Raw genomic sequence first — 19,368 nt, 5'->3', positions numbered from 1 at the left:
CAGTTTTCGAAATGCCAAAACCTTTGTGAAAATCTCCCAGGGCATGAAGGACAGAGGCCATAACAGGGACCCGAAGCAGTGCCGCGTGAAACTGAAGGAGCTGAGGCAAACCTACCAGAAAACCAGAGAGGCGAACGACCTCTCTGGGTCAGAGCCCCAAACATGCCGCTTCTATGATGAGCTGCATGCCATTTTAGGGGGTTCAGCCACCACTACCCCAGCCGTGTTGTTTGACTCCTTCAATGGAGATGGAGGTAATACGGAAGCAGGTTTTGGGGACGAAGAAGATGATGATGAGGAGGAGGTTGTAGATAGCTCACAGCAAGCAAGCGGAGAAGCCGGTTTTCCCGACAGCCAGGAACTGTTTCTCACCCTAGACCTGGAGCCAGTACCCCCTGAACCCACCCAAGGCTGCCTCCTGGACCCAGCAGGCGGAGAAGGGACCTCTGGTGAGTGTACCTTTTAAAATACTATACATGGTTTAAAAGCAAGCATGTGAAAGGATTACTTTGCCCTGGCATTTGCGGTTCTCCTAGATGTAGTCCTAAAGCCTTTGCAAAAGGTTTCTGGGGAGGGCAGCCTTATTGCGTCCTTCATGGTAGGACACTTTACCACTCCAGGCCAGTAACACGTACTCGGGAATCATTGTATAACAAAGCATTGCAGTGTATGTTTGCTGGCATTCAAACAACATCCGTTCTTTATCTCTCTGTGTTATCCTCAGGAGAGTGAGATCTAATTCATGGTCACCTGGTTGAAATAGAGTGCTTTTCTTCAGGGGACACTCAGAGGAGCCCATTCCTGCTGGGCTGTTTGCCTGTGGCTAAACAGAAATGTTCCCCGCTGTTAGCCACAGGGAGGGGGGAAGTTTGAGGGGGTAGTCACGCGGTGGGAGGAGGCAAAATGCGACCTTGTAACGAAAGCACATGTGCTATGTATGTAATGTTAACAGCAAGGTTTACCCTGAAAGAGTGTAGCCACTGTTTTATAAAATGTGTCTTTTTAAATACCGCTGTCCCTTTTTTTTTTTCTCCACCAGCTGCATGTGTTTCAATGATCACAGGATCTTCTCCTTCCCAGAGGCTAGTGAAGCTTAGAAAGAAAAAAAAACGCACTCGTGATGAAATGTTCTCCGAGCTCATGCTGTCCTCCCACACTGACAGAGCACAGACGAATGCGTGGAGGCAAATGATGTCAGAGTGCAGGAAAGCACAAAATGACCGGGAGGAGAGGTGGCGGGCTGAAGAGAGTAAGTGGCGGGCTGAAGACAGGGCTGAAGCTCAAATGTGGCGGCAGCGTGATGAGAGGAGGCAGGATTCAATGCTGAGGCTGCTGCAGGACCAAACCAGTATGCTCCAGTGTATGGTTGAGCTGCAGCAAAGGCAGCTGGAGCACAGACTGCCACTGCTGCCCCTCTGTAACCAACCACCCTCCTCCCCAAGTTCCATAGCCTCCACACCCAGACGCCCAAGAACGCGGTGGGGGGGCCTCCGGCCAACCAGCCACTCCACCACAGAGGATTGCCCCAAAAAAGAAGGCTGTCATTCAATAAATTTTAAAGTTGTAAACTTTTAAAGTGCTGTGCTTAAAGTGCTGTGTGGTATTTTCCTTCCCTCGTCCACCACCCCTCCTGGGCTACCTTGGTAGTCATCCCCCTATTTGTGTGATGAATGAATAAAGAATGCATGAATGTGAAGCAACAAGCTTCACTGCAAGCGGTGATTGAAGGGAGGAGGGGCGGGTGGTTAGCTTACAGAGAAGTAGAGTGAACCAAAGGGCGGGGGGTTTCATCAAGGAGAAACAAACAGAACTTTCACACCGTAGCATGGCAAGTCATGAAACTGGTTTTCAAAGCTTCTCTGATGCGTACCGCGCCCTCCTGTGCTCTTCTAACCGCCCTGGTGTCTGGCTGCGCGTAACCAGCAGCCAGGCGATTTTCTTCAACCTCCCACCCCGCCATAAACGTCTCCCCCTTACTCTCACAGATATTGTGGAGCACACAGCAAGCAGTAATAACAGTGGGAATATTGGTTTCGCTGAGGTCTAAGCGAGTCAGTAAACTGCGCCAGCGCGCCTTTAAACGTCCAAATGCACATTCTACCACCATTCTGCACTTGCTCAGCCTGTAGTTGAACAGCTCCTGACTACTGTCCAGGCTGCCTGTGTACAACTTCATGAGCCATGGGATTAAGGGGTAGGCTGGGTCCCCAAGGATACATATAGGCATTTCAACATCCCCAACAGTTATTTTCTGGTCTGGGAATAAAGTCCCTTCCTGCAGCTTTTGAAACAGACCGAGTTCCTGAAGATGCAAGCGTCATGCACCTTTCCCGGCCATCCCACGTTGATGTTGGTGAAACGTCCCTTGTGATCCACCAGGGCTTGCAGCACTATCGAAAAGTACCCCTTGCGGTTTATGTACTCGGCGGCTTGGTGCTCCGGTGCCAAGATAGGGATATGGGTTCCGCCTATAGCCCCACCACAGTTAGGGAATCCCATTGCAGCAAAGCCATCCACTATGACCTGCACATTTCCCAGGGTCACTACCCTTGATATCAGCAGATCTTTGATTGCGTGGGCTACTTGCATCACAGCAGCCCCCACAGTAGATTTGCCCACTCCAAATTGATTCCCAACTGACCGGTAGCTCTCTGGCATTGCAAGCTTCCACAGGGCTATCGCCACTCGCTTCTCAACTGTGAGGGCTGCTCTCATCTTGGTATTCATGCGCTTCAGGGCAGGGGAAAGCAAGTCGCAAAGTTCCATGAAAGTGCCCTTACGCATGCGAAAGTTTCGCAGCCACTGGGAATCGTCCCAGACCTGCAACACTATGCGGTCCCACCAGTCTGTGCTTGTTTCCCGAGCCCAGAATCGGCGTTCCAGAGCATGAACCTGCCCCATTAGCACCATGATGCATGCATTGGCAGGGCCCATGCTTTCAGAGAAATCTGTGTCCATGTCCTGATCACTCACGTGACCGCGCTGACGTCGCCTCCTCGCCCAGTATTGCTTTGCCAGGTTCTGGTGCTGCATATACTGCTGGATAATGCGTGTGGTGTTTAATGTGCTCCTAATTGCCAAAGTGAGCTGAGCGGCCTCCATGCTTGCCTTGGTATGGCGTCCGCACAGAAAAAAGGCGCGGAACGATTGTCTGCCGTTGCTCTGACGGAGGGAGGGGCGACTGACGACACGGCTTACAGGGTTGGCTTCAGGGAGCTAAAATCAACAAAGGGGGTGGCTGTACATCAAGGAGTATTTCAGGCAGGACTTCACGGAGGGTTCCAATAAGAAATGATGCACCTAAGTTATCATTCTTATTGGAACAAGGAGGTTAGCCTGGCCTCTGATTGATACATGGCTAGATTTACCTCGCTGCACCTTCTCTGTGAGTGACTGCAGTGTGACCTAGAGGAATGAGTCCCCTAGACAGGGGAGGAGGCAAATGAGTACAAAACAAATCTGGTCTATTTCTTGTTTTGACCCACTCCATCTATCTTTTACATCTTTGGCTGGCAGCAGACGGTGCAGAAGGACTGCATGCCATCCACATCTCATGGCTGCTCGGCAGAAGATGGTACAGTACGACTGCTAGCCATCCTCATCTCTTGCCTGCCTGGCAGAAGATGGTACGATACGACTACTAGCAATCCTCATCTCTTGCCTGCCTGGCAGAAGATGGTACAGTATGACTGCTCGCAGTCCATATCGCCTGCCCGCTCACCATAAGACGGTTCAATAGGACTGACTGCAGGACTAAAGAGAATGACCTGGTCAAGTCACTCCAAATTTAGTCCCTGCGCCCATGTCTGCCCAGGCGCTCCCAGCCGACGTGGCCAGGAGCACCTCGGACACGACGAGGACGACTACCAGTCGTATTGCACCGTCTGCTGCCAGAAGGCAATGGGTTGCTGCTACTGTGCAGCAAAGCCGTACCGCGTCTGCCAGCACCCAGGAGACATAGGGTGACGGTTACCTGAGCGGGCTCCATGCTTGCCATGGTATGGCGTCTGCACAGGTAACTCAGGAAAAAAGGCGCGAAATGATTGTCTGCCCTTGCTTTCACGGAGGGAGGGAGGGAACGGGGGCCTGACGATATATACCCAGAACCACCCGCGACAATGTTTTAGCCCCATCAGAGTGCTCCATTGTGACTGCTCTGGACAGCACTCTCAAATGCCTGATTGTTTGCCGTTGCTCTGACGCCAGAAGGGGCGACTGAGGACACGGCTTACAGGGTTGGCTTCAGGGAGCTAAAATCAACAAAGGGGGTGGCTTTACATCAAGGAGTATTTCAGGCAGGACTTCACGGAGGGTTCCAATAAGAAATGGTGCACCTAAGTTATTGTCCTTATTGGAACAAGAAGGTTAGTCTGGCCTCTGATTGATACATGGCTAGATTTACCTCGCTGCACCTTCTCTGTGAGTGACTGCAGTGTGACCTAGAAGAATGAGTCCCCTAGACAGGGGAGGGGGGGAAGCAAATGAGTACAAAACAAATCTGGTCTATTTCTTGTTTTGATCCACTCCATCTATCTTTTACATCTTTGGCTGGTAGCAGACGGTGCAGAAGGACTGCATGCCATCCACATCTCATGGCTGCTCGGCAGAAGATGGTACAGTATGACTGCTAGCAGTCCGTATCGCCTGCCCGCTCACCATAAGACGGTTCAATAGGACTGACTGCAGGACTAAAGAGAATGACCTGGTCAAGTCACTCCAAATTTAGTCCCTGCGGCCATGTCTGCCCAGGCGCTCCCAGCCGACGTGGCCAGGAGCACCTCGGACATGACGATGACGGCTACCAGTCATACTGTACCGTCTGCTGCCACAAGGCAAGGGGTTGCTGCTACTGTGTAGCAATGCCGTACCGCGTCTGCCAGCACCCAGGAGACATAGGGTGACGGTTACCTGAGCGGGCTCCATGCTTGCCGTGGTATGGCGTCTGCACAGGTAACTCAGGAAAAAAGGCGCGAAATGATTGTCTGCCCTTGCTTTCATGGAGGGAGGGAGGGAACGGGGGCCTGACGATATGTACCCAGAACCACCCGCGACAATGTTTTAGCCCCATCAGGCATTGGGATCTCAACCCAGAATTCCAATGGGCAGCGGAGACTGCGGGAACTGTGGGATAGCTACCCACAGTGCAACGCTCCGGAAGTCGACTCTAGCCTCGGTACTGTGGAAGCGCTCCGCCGAGTTAATGCACTTAATGCACTTAGAACATTTTCTGTGGGAACACACACACTCGAATATATAAAACCGATTTCTAAAAAAACGACTTCTATAAATTCGACCTTATTCCGTAGTGTAGACATACCCTTAGAATAGTTGCAGCCTTGGTTAGGTATCAGAATGGCTGCAGGACCTGGATAGGCTTTGGTATGGATACAGACCTTATTTAGACCTTGGAGTGAGTTCAGGCCTTTTGTTAGGCTTTGGAATGGAGACAGGACTTGACTAGGCCTTGGAATGGCTGTATGTTCAGCCTGGGAAAGACTGTTGGCTCTGGTTAGGCCTTGGATTTACTAGAGGCCATAGTTAAGCTTTGGAATGGCTGCAGGCCTTGATTAGACCTTGGGGTGGCTGTTGTTAGACTTTGGAATGTCTATTGGCCCTGATTAGGCCTTGAAATGGCTGTAGACCTTGGTTAGGCTTTGGAAAGCCTGTAGGCCTTAGTTAGAGTTTGGAATGGAAGCAGGCCTTAGTTGAGTCTTGGAATGGATGCAGGCACTGCTCACGACTTGGATTGACTATAGGCCATATTTATACCTTGGGATATACTTTCATAACACTTCACACAAAGAGACACACAAACAGCCTCAAGGAACAGCAATGCCTCTGAAAGGGTCAAAATCTGGTCCCATTCAAGGAGTCCCTTCCCACCAATGTTTCCAAAGATCAACTGGGCCTTTCCTTCTTTATAAGCACTGGGAATAATAAAGCAGAAAGAAGATGACTATTCCTCACTGGAATATCCAAAGATGGATCCAAACTGGGTCAAGAGGGAGGTTATGATCTAGGGTTCTGGCTCTATCCCATCTCTAGAAAACCCACCCCTGTCATGTTTGCCTTTTTTTTTTTTTTCGCTGGTTGATACATTCTCCAGAGGAACCAATGGCTTAATGGGAGCTGGGAACTGAATTCTCTCTCCTGCTTGGAGAGGGTCTTTTCAGGTCAGGGCTTGGCCTTGCTCTCTGCTGAGTGTCCCAAAAGAGCCAAATATTTCAGATGGGTTGGTTGGTGTATGTGTTGTGGTTTCTCATCCAGGACCTTGAGAAATGTCCCTGTAACAGGGTCAGTTGCCTCCTGAGCACCTCCTCATGGCCTAGGGTCACACTAAAGGCAGCCTACCTCAATTTCCCCTCTTCAGGGCCCCTTACACAGATTCCACACACTTATTTTTTGTCCATTTGTAACCCACATGCCTAATAGGGAGATATCTCTTTAAGGGATCTATATGGGAGGGGGTTAGGAATGAGTTGTGTCTAGGTCATTATTGCTTGGCAGATGCACAATTAGCACTCCACACTCATATGTTTCTGGAATTGGGTGTGGTAGTTTTGGGTAGGTTCAATCCCTGTTGTTGGACTCAGGCTCCATTAGGGCAAGTAGTGAGGGTAGCTGCTTTGCAAAAGGTCATGTGTGGGTTGGAAGAAGCTGAGCCCAGGAGCAGTAAGCAGGCTGGTTTCCCAAACTCTGAAGGATTTTGCAGCAAGTTAGTGATATTGTTAACCCGCCAATGGGGAAGCCCTGCAGTATTAATTATAGAAAGGGAAAACTAATTTATTTTATTTTAATTGTATACTTTGAATGTTGTTTGACTTTTGCCAAACTGTTTTAGTTAAATTTTCTCAACTAGTATGATTCACCAACTTTATTTTTATTTAAATGCAATAATGGGGAAAGTCATTTATTTTGATATTCTCAGTTTTGTATGTTTCTTGTGTGTGGGTTTTTTACTCTATATACTTAACTGAGTGGTTGGTTAATTGGTTAGCAGATTAACTACCAAGGAGGAAGAGTCTGTATAGATTCCAACTGAAGATTTCTACAAACAAGTGGAGGGAAGATGTTGCTTTTGACTTAATAGACTGTATAGATTTGGTGATCGAAGACTCTAACTGAGACTCAGGTGAACTCAACCTAAGCTTTTAGGAACTCTGAATTTCTTCTCACTGTGTTTCTGTGGGGGAATGACCTGTTTAGATTTATTTTTTTTCTTTATTTATGTTTCTGTATAACTGAGGATAATGTATGTGGCTTATGAATTAGCCAAGTTATTATATTTCTTTATCATAAAATTTTATGAAATTCATACTTAAGAATTAATTTCATCCCTTTTGTTCTTTTGGACTTGATTGTGGGGAGGCTGACTCTGTGCAATCCTTGATGAAAATCCTCAGTGACTGAATTCTGGGTCACCAGGTGCTTTCTATGGGCATTGGGGTTTTTTAGGCACCGGAGAAGGGTAGTGAAGTAAACTCTAGCCCACCCAAAAGTTACACATTCACAACCCCCTTCTTGCTGTCTAGGTTTATTCATAGAAAATTATCTCAAAATAAAACTCCAAGTCCCCAATTAAAGTCCAACAAACAAACATTTCTTTTCCTACTCCCAGCCTTTCTGCCTTGAGAGTTCTGTGCTCTTTCCTCTCCTTGCTCAGGGTCTCTCCTGCCAACCCTTCCTAGCTAGAGTCTTAGTTCCCAAACCTTGGACTCTGCTCGACCATGGTTACTCCAAGCAGCCGCTGCTCTTCTTGAGTATTTGTCCCCACCCACTGCAGCTTCCAGCTATTCTTTACAGGGTTGTAAAGGAGTATCCACCCCCACATGATGCCTGAGCAGGTTAAAAAGGGCCAATTAACCTCTGACAGGCTGCACCTGGAGGAAAGTCAGGGCTGATAAGGTTTAGTGGACGATGAAGCCCAGGTGGGCAAAGGCAGGTTGAGTTTGTATAAAAGCAGGAAGTAGTGTGTAAAAGAAGAGGTTGCAGGGAAGATCTCTGTAGTTACTCCCTAGAAAGGAGGTGAGTTGGCTAGGTACAAGGAGGAGTTCAAGGAGTAGAGTAAGCCCTGGGATCCTGCCTTAGACTACAGGCTTTGGAAAGAAGCTGAGAGGGGTGAAGTAGCCATAGGATGTAGAAAAGGCACCAGTGGTAACCCAGAGGATAGAGAAGGGAAGTAGGAAACAGCCCAGGGAAACACCAACAGGGTTGGATCTTGAGCAGACTCTGGTTGCTGGGCATAGGGTCCCTGGGATGGAACCTGGAGTAGTGGGTGGGCCTGGGTCCCTCTACTGGCCTCTAGGAAAGTTGCACAAACTGGGAAGTGGATTGGAAGATTGCTAGGGACAGTTTGTCTAGAAGGATTTCCTTACCCCAGAAGCGGAGGACTATAGTGATATGGCCGGAGGGCTGAGTCACAAAGAGTGACTAGGCAAGCAACCAAAGGAGAGGGTATCCAACTAGATGAGATCTACTCCCCAGATGTGGCACAAGGAGGTATCTCAGTAGTGAGTAGTAAACCCCATGATGAGGGGATCGCATGATCTTTCTCAGGGCTGGTTCATTCTGTAATAAATGTGGATTTAATCTCAGGCTCTCAACAGCTCAGCTCACAGGAATCAGAAAAGGGACAGATTCTGGGCACTACTTACTTGGACTGGTTTCAGAAGTTCCCTATAGATGAAGGGACCTATCTCATTCCCTGTGGCCAGAGCTAGCTATTCCCTGTCAACACTGAGCTCTCTCTAATATTCATGGGGAAATGTGGTGTAAAATAAGACCTCATTTGCTTCCCAATGGCTAGAGTGGAGTTAATACCAGGAACTGTCATGCTTTCTCAGGATAATTGGGGCACAGTCTGGGCCCCAATGTTCAGTTTTTGCTCAGTGTACAGGGATCATCCCATCATGTCAGGAATCTGGGTGTCGATAGCTACTAAACCAAACAGACCAGGTGGCGTTTCCCTGAGGAGGTACTTATGGGGAGCACAGTGCTCTGATTATCCCAGTGGGCACTGGTGTGGATTCAGGAGGAAATAACGCAACAGATAACAAATAACTCATCCCTGGTACAAGTCCGTTTACTTCTGTGGAGTTACATAAGGAACAGATTTGGCCTCTGTGATGGAATACACCCCTGTATTGACACACTACTGTAATAATCTTTGTACAAAATATGCCTTGCAATGTATCATTTTAAAACTAATAACTTGCTGGTCAATATGGTAACATTCATATAATGTAGTTACATGCGAAGCTATGAACATAAGATTAAATCATGCCCTGAAGTGTGTTTTCCAGACAAGTCTGGGAAGTGAGTAAACCTGTTTCTCGAAGACAAAGGACAAGCTGACATCTGGCCAGGTGTCATCAAAGCTGATGGGCCATCACCTGTCAAGTGACCATTCTTTGGCAAGGGAAGAGGCAAGAACAAACAGAACTGCATCTTAGCAAACAACTTAGCAAACCTCCCACCCCCACCACCAGACTCCATCTCCTTGCTCTCAGCTGGAAAGAACTTTATCTAGGGGTCACTCTCAGGAAGATGCATTTCAGAGGGTGACTGACCTATAAAAGTGAGGGGCAAAAATCTCTCCCTATGCATTCTTCTTCTTGAAACTAAGAAGAGAAAAGACTCCAGCTCTTTCCCTCTAGAAGGGATCCTGACCTGAAGATTCATCAGTAATGCTGTTGGAAGCACGTGGTGAGAATTTTACCTTGAATCAAACCTAGTTTGTAAGGGTTTTTGTACTAGGAAGCATTTTGTCTTTATTTTTCTTGTAACCTTTTCTGACTTTAATACCTTAATACTTGTACTCACTTAAAATGTATCCCTTTGTAGTTAAACTTCATTTTGTTCTCTAATCAAAATGAATGCCTGTGTTGTGAACTGTGCGGGTAACTCCATTTAAAGTGGCAAGTTGTTGTATATTGTTCCCTTACTGGGACAACAGACCTTTATCTGAACTGTCCAGGAGATGTGACCTGCACGCTGGTGGCTGTTTTGTGAGCGGCCCAGGTGGAAGCAACAGCAGCAAGGCATTGTAAGGCACCCACAGTTGCAGGGCAGGTATGTCACAGCCCCTCGCTCATCTGGAATGCATCCCAAAATATCATAGCGCCTATGGGCCTCTGGAGAAAAATGTAAGTGACTCTGCCATGTCCTGGGCAGGTGACATAATGTGCTGCCAAATGTAAAAATAGAAACCTGATTAATATTGCTCCAATGTAAAATGATATCCCTGATGTGTAACTACTCCAAATCTTGATCTGTATTTTTAGGGCGCTGGGATTCTTACCAGGATCTCTGTATCTGCCCTAACACCACTATCCCCTTTACTCTACCCCATCACAGTCTGCAGTGTTGCAGTATGTTTCAGCCATTCCCTACAGGGTGCTCTTTTGTTCGTAGATAAGGGTATCCATTCTCCAAGTCAAGTTCAAGGACTCGCCATCTTGATGTAAATGATTGCGAGTAACAAACAACTTAAGAAATTCCAAAAGGAATTTCATACAGACTACCCTAATCTCTGTGCTTAAGCCAGGAGATCTTATTAGCACATTGGCTTAAACTTTCATAAGTGACTGGAGATTTTGGGTAGCCAAGTTGAGACCTTTTAAAGGGTCTTGATTCACAGGAAGTGCTCAGGACCTGTCCTTTAAAACCAGGCTCATTTCAAGGTGTCTTACTTTTGGGGAGCACCCAACTTGAGGCACCCCAAATCACTTTCAAAAATTATCCCTGTGTTCATATTAATTAGGCTGCAGCTTCTTCCTAAGGTAATGTCTGTTGGGTCAGAGTGGAGCCCCTAACCCTCAAGTGAAAGATCCTGTGTGAGTTGCAATCACTTGGACTTGGCTTATTCATCAGCAGACAGGATAGCATGAGCATGTGAGTTCTAGGTTCAATTCCTGCTTCTCCTGCAGACTTCCTGGATGAGCTCAGGACCTTTCCTTCTCTGAGTGCTTCACTCTCTGCGTTATCCTGTTACAAGCACTAGTGAGGGGAGAAATCTTTCCTTTTCAGAAACTTACTAGCTGAGCATTGCATAGAGCAATCACTCCCCCCGCTTTCTCCTACATATATAATCAAAGCTCATGCTTCAGGACGCCTGTTGGTTGTCTGCAGGGGGCCAGCAAGTATTCTTTCCCCAATGCACAACTGGTCAGATGGATTCTGGGCGGATTTTTTCACCACCTCTGAAACATGCGATATTGGCCCCAGATGGAGATAGTAACCCAGATGGGGTGTACCAGTGATCTGAGGTGGTACAGACTGGTATTTTCCCTTGGAAAGTTTCAGTTTTGATGAGAGGTGCTGGCTTGACGGCCCTGGAGGATGAACATTCTCTCAGTATCCACACATCAGACATAACATGGGCTGTGGTAGGTTCACGGGATGATCCTGCCAGTGACTCTGAGACCCCTTTATGGATATATCACTTCCAGCACTGAGAGAGGAATTTATTCCAGGGCATTCTGTCCTGCACCGTGTGTTGTTGACACTTTACAAAAAGGACCAGTAAAGGCCAGCCAGTATGGCTAATTGCCCATCAATTTTATTTCTATGAGAATACCTCCCTGAGCTTCCATCAGAACTGAATCTCCTTCGCTCATTTCATATCAAGGCCATGGAACTGCTTTCATATGGAAATGACTTAGGGCCGATTTTTAAAGGTCTTTAGGTATCGAGTGGGATTTTCAAAAGCATCTATTTAAATCAATGGGAATTAGGTGCCTAGATGCTATTGAAAATCCTACTCGGTGCCTAAAGACCTGTTTAAAAAAAAAAATCTGGACTTGAGTGTTTAGCTATTCCTGGAGCCATCCAGGTTACTCCGTACAAACTGTATCTCTTTCTCTCTTCTTAGAGAGAAAAGGTGGGTGAGGCAATATCTTTTGTTGGACCAGCTTCTCTTATCAAAAGACAAGCTTTTGATCTTACACAGAGATCATCTTCCTGTCAGACCCAGACGCATGCTCACTGCACTGGGAAATTTGAAAAATGCACTATATCCTCCCAAGAAAAATGACACCTGAAGAAATACTGGAAGTCCTGAAAAGTCCTCATGGAAACAATCAGTGTTAATAGATGCTGCAGGGTCTGCATTTGGATAGAAAAGAACTATATCTTGAATGCCAGGAAGAAATCCAATCACAAGCTAGAGACCTCACAGCAGAGGAAAGGTCCAGACTAGTCCAAATATTCCAGGAATTTGACTGTGTTTACTCTAAAGACAACTTCGTTGTGGACTCGGTGTGCTCCACATTGTAGAGATCCCCTAGCTTTCCATAGAATATTAGTCGAAGAGACTCAGGGGGTCATCTAGTCCAATCCCCTGCTCAAAGCAGGACCAACACCAACTAAATCATCCCAGAGAGGGCTTTGTCGAGCCAGGCCTTAAAAACCTCTAAGGATGGAGATTCCATCACCTCCCGAAGTAACCCATTCCAGTGCTTCACCACCCTCCTCGTGAAATAATGTTTCCTAATATCCAACCTAGACCTCTACCACTGCAACTTGAGACCATTACTCCTTGTTCTGTCATCTGCCACCACTGAGAACAACCTAGTTCCATCCTCTTTGGAACCCCCCTTCAGGTAGTTGAAGACTGCTATCAAATCCCCCCCTTACTCTTCTCTTCTGCAGACTAAGTAACCCCAGTTCCCTCAGCCTCGCCTCGTAAGTCATGTGCCCCAGCCCCCTACTCATTTTTCTTGCCTTCCGCTGGACTCTCTCCAATTTGTCCACATCCCTTATGTAAAGGGGGGGACTAACTCTGGACGCAATACTCCAGGTGTGGCCTCAACAGTGTCGAATACAGGGGAATAATCACTCCCTTTGATCTGCTGGCAATGCTCCACTAATACAACCCAATATGCCACTAGCCTTCTTGGCAATGAGGGCACACTGCTGACTACTATTCAGCTTCTTGTCGACTGTAATCCCCAGGTCCTTTTCTGCAGAACTGCTGCTTAGCCAATCGCTCCCCAGCCTGTAGTGGTGTCGGATTCTTCTTTCCTAAGCGTAGGACTCTGCACTTGTCCTTGTTGAACCTCATCAGATTTCCTTATACCCAATCCTCCAATTCGTCTAGGTCACTCTAGACCCTATCCCTACCCTCCAGCCTATCTACCTCCGCCTCCAGCTTAGTGTCATCTGCAAACTTGCTGAAGGTGCAATTCATCCCATCATCCACATCATTAATAAAGAGGTTGAACAAAACCGGCCCCAGGACCGACCCCTGGGGCACTCCGCTTCATACCGGCTGCCAACTAGACATCAAGCCATTGATCACTTCCAGTTGAGCCTGACAATCTAGCCAGCTTTCGGTCCACCTGATAGTCCATTCATCCAATCCATACTTCTTTAACCTGCTGGCAAGAATACTGTGGAGACCATTTCAAAAGTTTTGCTAAAGTCAAAATATATATCACATACACCGCTTTCCCCATATCCACAGAGCCATTTATCTCATCATAGAAGGCAATCCGGTTGGTGAGACATGACTTAGCCATAGTGAATCCATATTGACCATTCCTGATCACCTCCCTCTCTTCCAAGTGCTTCAAAATGGATTCCTTTAGGATCTGTTCCATGATTTTTGACGGGGACTGAAGTAAGGCTGACCAGTCTGTAGTTCCCCGGGTTGTCTTTCTTCCCTTTTGTAAATATGGGCACTATATTTGCCTTTTTCCAATTCTCCAGGACCTCCCTTGATCACCATGAGTTTTCAAAGATAATGGCCAATGGCTCTGCAATCACATCAGCCAACTCCATCAGAACCCTTTGATGCATTAGATCTGGACCCATGGACCTGTGCACATCCAGCTTTTCTAAGTAGTCCTTAACTTGTTCTTTCACTACTGAGGGCTGTTCATGTCCTCCCCATACTGCGTTGCCCAGTGCAGCAGTCTGGGAGATGACCTTGTCTGTGAAGACCAAGGCAAAAAAGCATTGAGTACTTCAGCTTTTTCCACATCATCTGTCACTATGTTGCCTCCCCCATTCAGTAAGGGTCCCACACTTTCCCTGACCACCTTGTTGTTGCTAACGTACCTGTAGAAACCCTTCCTGTTACCCTTCACATCCCTTGTTAGCTGCAACTTCAATTGTGCCTTGGCCTTCCTGATTACACCGCTGCATGCTCTAGCAATATCTTCATACTCTTCCCTAGTCATCGGTCCAAATTTCCACTTCTTTTAAGCTTCCTTTTTGAGTTTAAGCTCACCAAAGATTTCACTGTTAAGCCAAGCTGGTGGCCTGCAATATTTGCTATTCTTTCTGAACTTCAGGATGGTTTGTTCCTGCACCCTCAATAAGGCTTCTTTAAAATACAGCCAGCTATCCTGGACTCCTTTCCCCCTCATATTAGCCTCCAAGGGGATCCAGCCCATCACTTTCCTAAGGGAGTCTGTCTGCTTTTCTAAAGTCCAGGGTCCGTATTTTGCTACTTTCCTTTCTTCCTTTTGTCAGGATCCTGAACTCAACCATCTCATGGTCACTGCTGCCTAAGTGGCCCCCCGCTTCTACTTCCCCTACCAACTCTTCCCTGTTTGTAAGCAGCAGGTCAAGAGAAGCACGACCCCTAGTTGGTTCCTCCAGCACTTGTACCAGGAAGTTGTCCCCAACACTTTCCAAAAACTTCCTGGATTGTCTGTGTATTACTCTCCCAGCACGTCAGGGTGATTGAAGTACCCCATTAGAACCAGGGCCTAGGATCTGGAAACTTGAGTTTGTTGTCCAAAGAAAGCCTCATCTACCTCATCCTTCTGATCTGGTGGTCTATAGGACACTCCGACAAGAACATCACTCTTGTTGCTCTCACCTATAAACTTAACCCAAAGACTCTCAACAGGTTTTTCTCCAGTTTCAAAAGGGAGTTCTGGGCAATTTTACTGCTCTCTTACATACAGTGCAACTCCTCCACCTTTTCTCCCCTGCCTGCCCTTCCTGAACAGTTTATACCCATCCATGACAGTGCTCCAGTCATGTGAACTGCCCCACCAGGTTTCCAATCATGTCATAGTTCCTTGATTGTGCCAGGACTTCTAATTCTTCCTCCATGTTTCCCAGTCCTCTTGCATTCGTGTACATGCACCTAAGATAACTAGCTGATTGCCCTAATTTCTTAGTATGAATCAGAAGTCCTCCTGTCTTTTACCCTCCTTGTGTTTCCTCCCGGTATAGGAAAGGTGCAGCCCAATGGCCAATGGACAGCAGCCAAAGTGGAAGGGCAAGAAAGCAGAACTTGTGTTGCCAAATGACCAAGAGAGGGAAGTAGAAAGGGAGGTGAAGGTATAGAACAGTGTATAAATAGTGAGGAAAGAGCATTGAAGAGCAAAGGACCTCTATGCTATGTAATGAATGCTGGATAGTAGTAGATGTTCGGGATTGAGAAATGGGCTGTTTTACTAACTAATGTCCACCAAGTGACATGAGAGTCAAAAATGGGAAAGAGACAGCTATAGCAAGAAGAATCCACTAGAGGAGAGCACAGTAACAGGCTGTCATGCTGGGAAATCGACATTAGATGGCAGCAGAGTAGAGAAAATGAAAGGGGGGATCAGAACTACTGACTAGTGACCAATAGATTTCAGTAGCCAATAAAATAATGGGAAAGTGATACTGTAAAATGGCCACTAGGTGGCAGCATAGAACCATTGGGTTAGAAGGGACTGCAAGGGTCATCTAGTCTGACCCCCTGCCAAGATACAGGATTTGGTGAGTCTCAGCCATCCAAGCCTGATGACTGTTCAGCGTCCACTTTCTCTACATCCTTTCTATACATTGGTGACCAAAATTGGACACAGTCTCCAGCTGAGGCCTAACCAGAGCCCAGCAGAGCGTTACTGTCACCTCCTGAGACTTGCATGCTATGCCTCTGTTAATGAAACCTAAAATTGCATTTGCTTTTTTTGAAACAGCATCACATTGCTGACTCATGTTGAGGTTGTGATCCACCACAACTCCCAGATCTTTCTCAGAAGTGCTGCTGCCAAGCCAGTTATCCCCTATTCTGTATTTGTGCATTTGTTTTTTCGTCCCTAAGTGAAAGCATGTGGTAAGGGTGATATATGGGCAGCTAATTTCAGAAATGCCCACTAGATGGCAGCATATCTTGAATATTAATAAAGGTGTAAGTACATTATAACAGGCCATCACCTTGGACAGGCATCTTCCAAAAATGAAAGCTGGTGTTTGTTCATGATCTCAAATATTTTCCACATAGGATCATTAGACTTAAAAAAAGTTGCAATTCTACAAGTCCCGCTGAACAAGTCCCACTGGACATTGTTAGCTACAAAGCACTGGAGACACAAAATGAACCAAGTGGGAGAAAGGTTGAAGTGGGAGCATATTAAAAAGCATGAATGCTGAATACAAATATGAGGCAGCATTTACACTTTGTAAATCCAAGGGGAAGCTCATTTTCCAAAGGTAGATCAAATGCACTTGCTCATCCCTTCAGGTAACTGCAGGACTCTTCACTGAGAAAATCCAGTTTCTGCAGAAAGAGGAGAGACAAGAACCTCAGCTGAGGAACCTACGTCCTGGTGGCTAAGCCCTGAGAAATAAGAGCTCATCGCTTCAAGCTTGGGCTGTGCTGTGGTTACAGGTGAGCACCATCTTCCTGACTGCATTTCTATACCACCACCAAACAGGGGCATGAATGTGCTTTGTGAATATTAGAGGGACAAGGTGGTGAGTTAATATCTGATATTGCACTAACTCTTGTTGGTGGAGGAGAGAAGCTTTTGAGCTACACAGAGCTCTTCTTCAGGTGAATATTAGAAGTTTTAGCTTCTCTTTCCCACAGCAGTGCCAGCCAGCATTCATAGCACCATTTCCCAGAGATAGAGGCTGAGATCCATGTCTTGTGAGGAGAGCGGAGAAGTTATTTCTTCTCCTACAGGGCACTGAAATGCGGAATATACCAGGAAACATTTTTAGAATAATTTGCATTTATTCTAACAGAAGATCAATGCCTAAGGAAAATAGACTGCAGCGGATATCTCAGTTCAACATTTTAGCTGATGTATTTATTGATTTCTGACTTCTAAGTCATGGCATGATTCTGGCAGTTGCTGGAAGTGAAATACTGCATTTAAGCATCATTGTTCAGCTTCAGTATGTCACTAGATGGGATACGACAGTAGATAAAGAGTCTGATCTGCATATCAGTACTCTGCTACCAAAGAGAAATAGCCTGTTATATTAGTCATTGCTCTGATACGGCATAGGGTTGTCTACATGGATACAAAAGATCTGTTCTTGAACTGTGACTCCTTGCACTTTGACTAAAGTCAACACTTAGTCTTAAAACTTCAGCTGGTAACCAGGAGAGGGAGGGGAGTTTCTGAATATTTATAGAATTAATTAACACTTGATTGGCTTTCAGCTCTTATGTTCTTCCAATTCAATTGCATAGTTTGCTTTATTCTTCCTAGACTCAACCCATGGCAGACAGAAACCAGAGAAACCAAACGGCTGTCACAGAATTTATCCTCCTGGGATTCGGGGATGTCCCTGAACTGAAAATTCTTCTTTTCCTCATGTTCTTAGCGATCTACATGGCAACTATGTTCGGGAACATGCTCATCACTGCACTAGTTGTGACCGATCAGCACCTTCACACTCCCATGTACTTCTTCCTGGGGAACTTGTCCTGCTTGGAGACCTGCTACACCTCAGCCATCCTTCCCCGGATGCTGGCCAGTCTCCTGACTGGGGACAGAACCATCTCATTCAGTGGCTGCATCACACAACTGTATTTCTTTTGTGCTCTGGTGGCTACAGAATGCTGTCTCCTGGCAGCGATGTCTTATGATCGGTATATAGCGATATGTAAACCCCTGCACTATTCAACTCTTATGAATACCAGGTTTTGCCTCCAGTTGGCTGCTGGGTCAGGGTTAAATGGTTGTTTGGCTACTGCAATCGTTGTATTATTCATGTCTCATTTAATATTCTGTGGCCCGAATGAAATTGACCATTTCTATTGTGATCTTATCCCATTGATAAAACTTTCCTGCGGTGACACACACCTGATCATATTGCTGGATTTTGTACTGGCCTGTGTATTCACCCTGCCACCATTCCTACTAACACTGACATCCTATGTGTGTATCTTCACAACCATCCTGAGAATCCCTTCCACCACTGGGAGGCAAAAGGCCTTTTCCACCTGCTCCTCTCACCTCATTGTGGTGACGATTTACTATGGAACCCTCATGATTGTCCACGTGCTACCGAATCGCGACACATTAAACATCCTAAACAAAGTGCTCTCTCTTTGCTATACAGTCCTGACTCCCCTGGTTAACCCACTCATCTACAGCCTGAGAAACAGAGATGTCAAGGAAGCCTTGAGCAAAGCAGTCAGTACATATGTGTCTTTCACAAAAACAGGCAGTGAATTCTAGATTTAACTTGGCCTAAATCACCCAGGCAGCTTTGAAAACCTCAGGCTCTCAGCTTCCACTGAAATTCATTTGAAATCCCCCATTGAAATTCTCACCACTAATGTGAAAAAAATGGAGATGATCTGTATGGAGTCACTGAGGCAGTGTTGGCAGTCCCACGCTGTCTCCATGTAACAGAACAGAGAGGAAAGTGAGATTGTGGACAGCTCTGTCACGCTCTCATGTTCACCACTGACACACGCAGAATGATGGTATTTTTCTCCATAGTCTTGTCTTTACATTCACCCTCTGTGAGGAGCGTGTACAGCGTCTGAACCTGCACAGAGCTGACACTGTGTAAGGCACAAAGTCCACTAACGATCAAAGTAAATCCCTGTGTGTATCCGCTGTTCATTGTTTCTCTGTGCTAGATACTTAAGTCTTGTAATCAAATTCAGACAGTCTCATGCAAACAAAACGCAATGGGTGACATCATCATGTTTTTTGCTGCAGATCTTTTCTTATACCCGTAAGGACATAATGGAGAATCCAGCTGGAACTCAGGTCAGTGTGGTCCATCTAAGTGGAAGGACCAGGGAGGGAAGTGGCCATAACCATGGGCCCATCACGGAGTTTTTAACTGCGCAACAGGCAGAGTGGAGACCATTTTAACCAAGTTTTTATATCCATAAAACAGCCATTTCTGATCAAAATTCATGTTTGGACAATAAAAATACTAACTCCTGATGTAGCTGAGATGGGGACGTAAGCCTGAGGAATCTGCCACCCTTGAAATTGTGCTTATTGACATCATATCCCTCTGCAAACAAACCACCTTCCCGACGCTCACACAGACCAGATACAAACACCCAGGCCGCAGCAGTGGCCTCTGGACACTTCACCAGGAACAGCTTCATCGCTCTTACATGGGCTAAGCCCAGCTGTGACCAGCTCCAGCAAA

The 19,368-nt window shown here is 46.5% G+C and overlaps 1 protein-coding gene across 1 annotated transcript; it reads left to right on the top strand.

Annotated features, from left to right (window-relative positions):
• Window positions 1–17,462: 17,462 nt before the first annotated feature.
• LOC311530298 (olfactory receptor 10A7-like) lies at window positions 17,463–18,421 on the top strand (the record flags this gene model as incomplete). The annotated part of the gene is given in 2 exon segments (XM_084646748.1): window positions 17,463–18,392; window positions 18,395–18,421. Coding segments are annotated over 2 exon segments (957 nt in total).
• Between the last annotated feature and the right edge of the window lie 947 nt (window positions 18,422–19,368).

Source organism: Lepidochelys olivacea (genome assembly GCF_965140295.1).
Source record: "Lepidochelys olivacea isolate rLepOli2 genome assembly, chromosome: 14".
Taxonomy (NCBI): Eukaryota; Metazoa; Chordata; order Testudines; family Cheloniidae; genus Lepidochelys; species Lepidochelys olivacea.
Note: the sequence above shows the minus strand (reverse complement) of the source record. Positions and strands in the feature narration are given on the sequence as shown.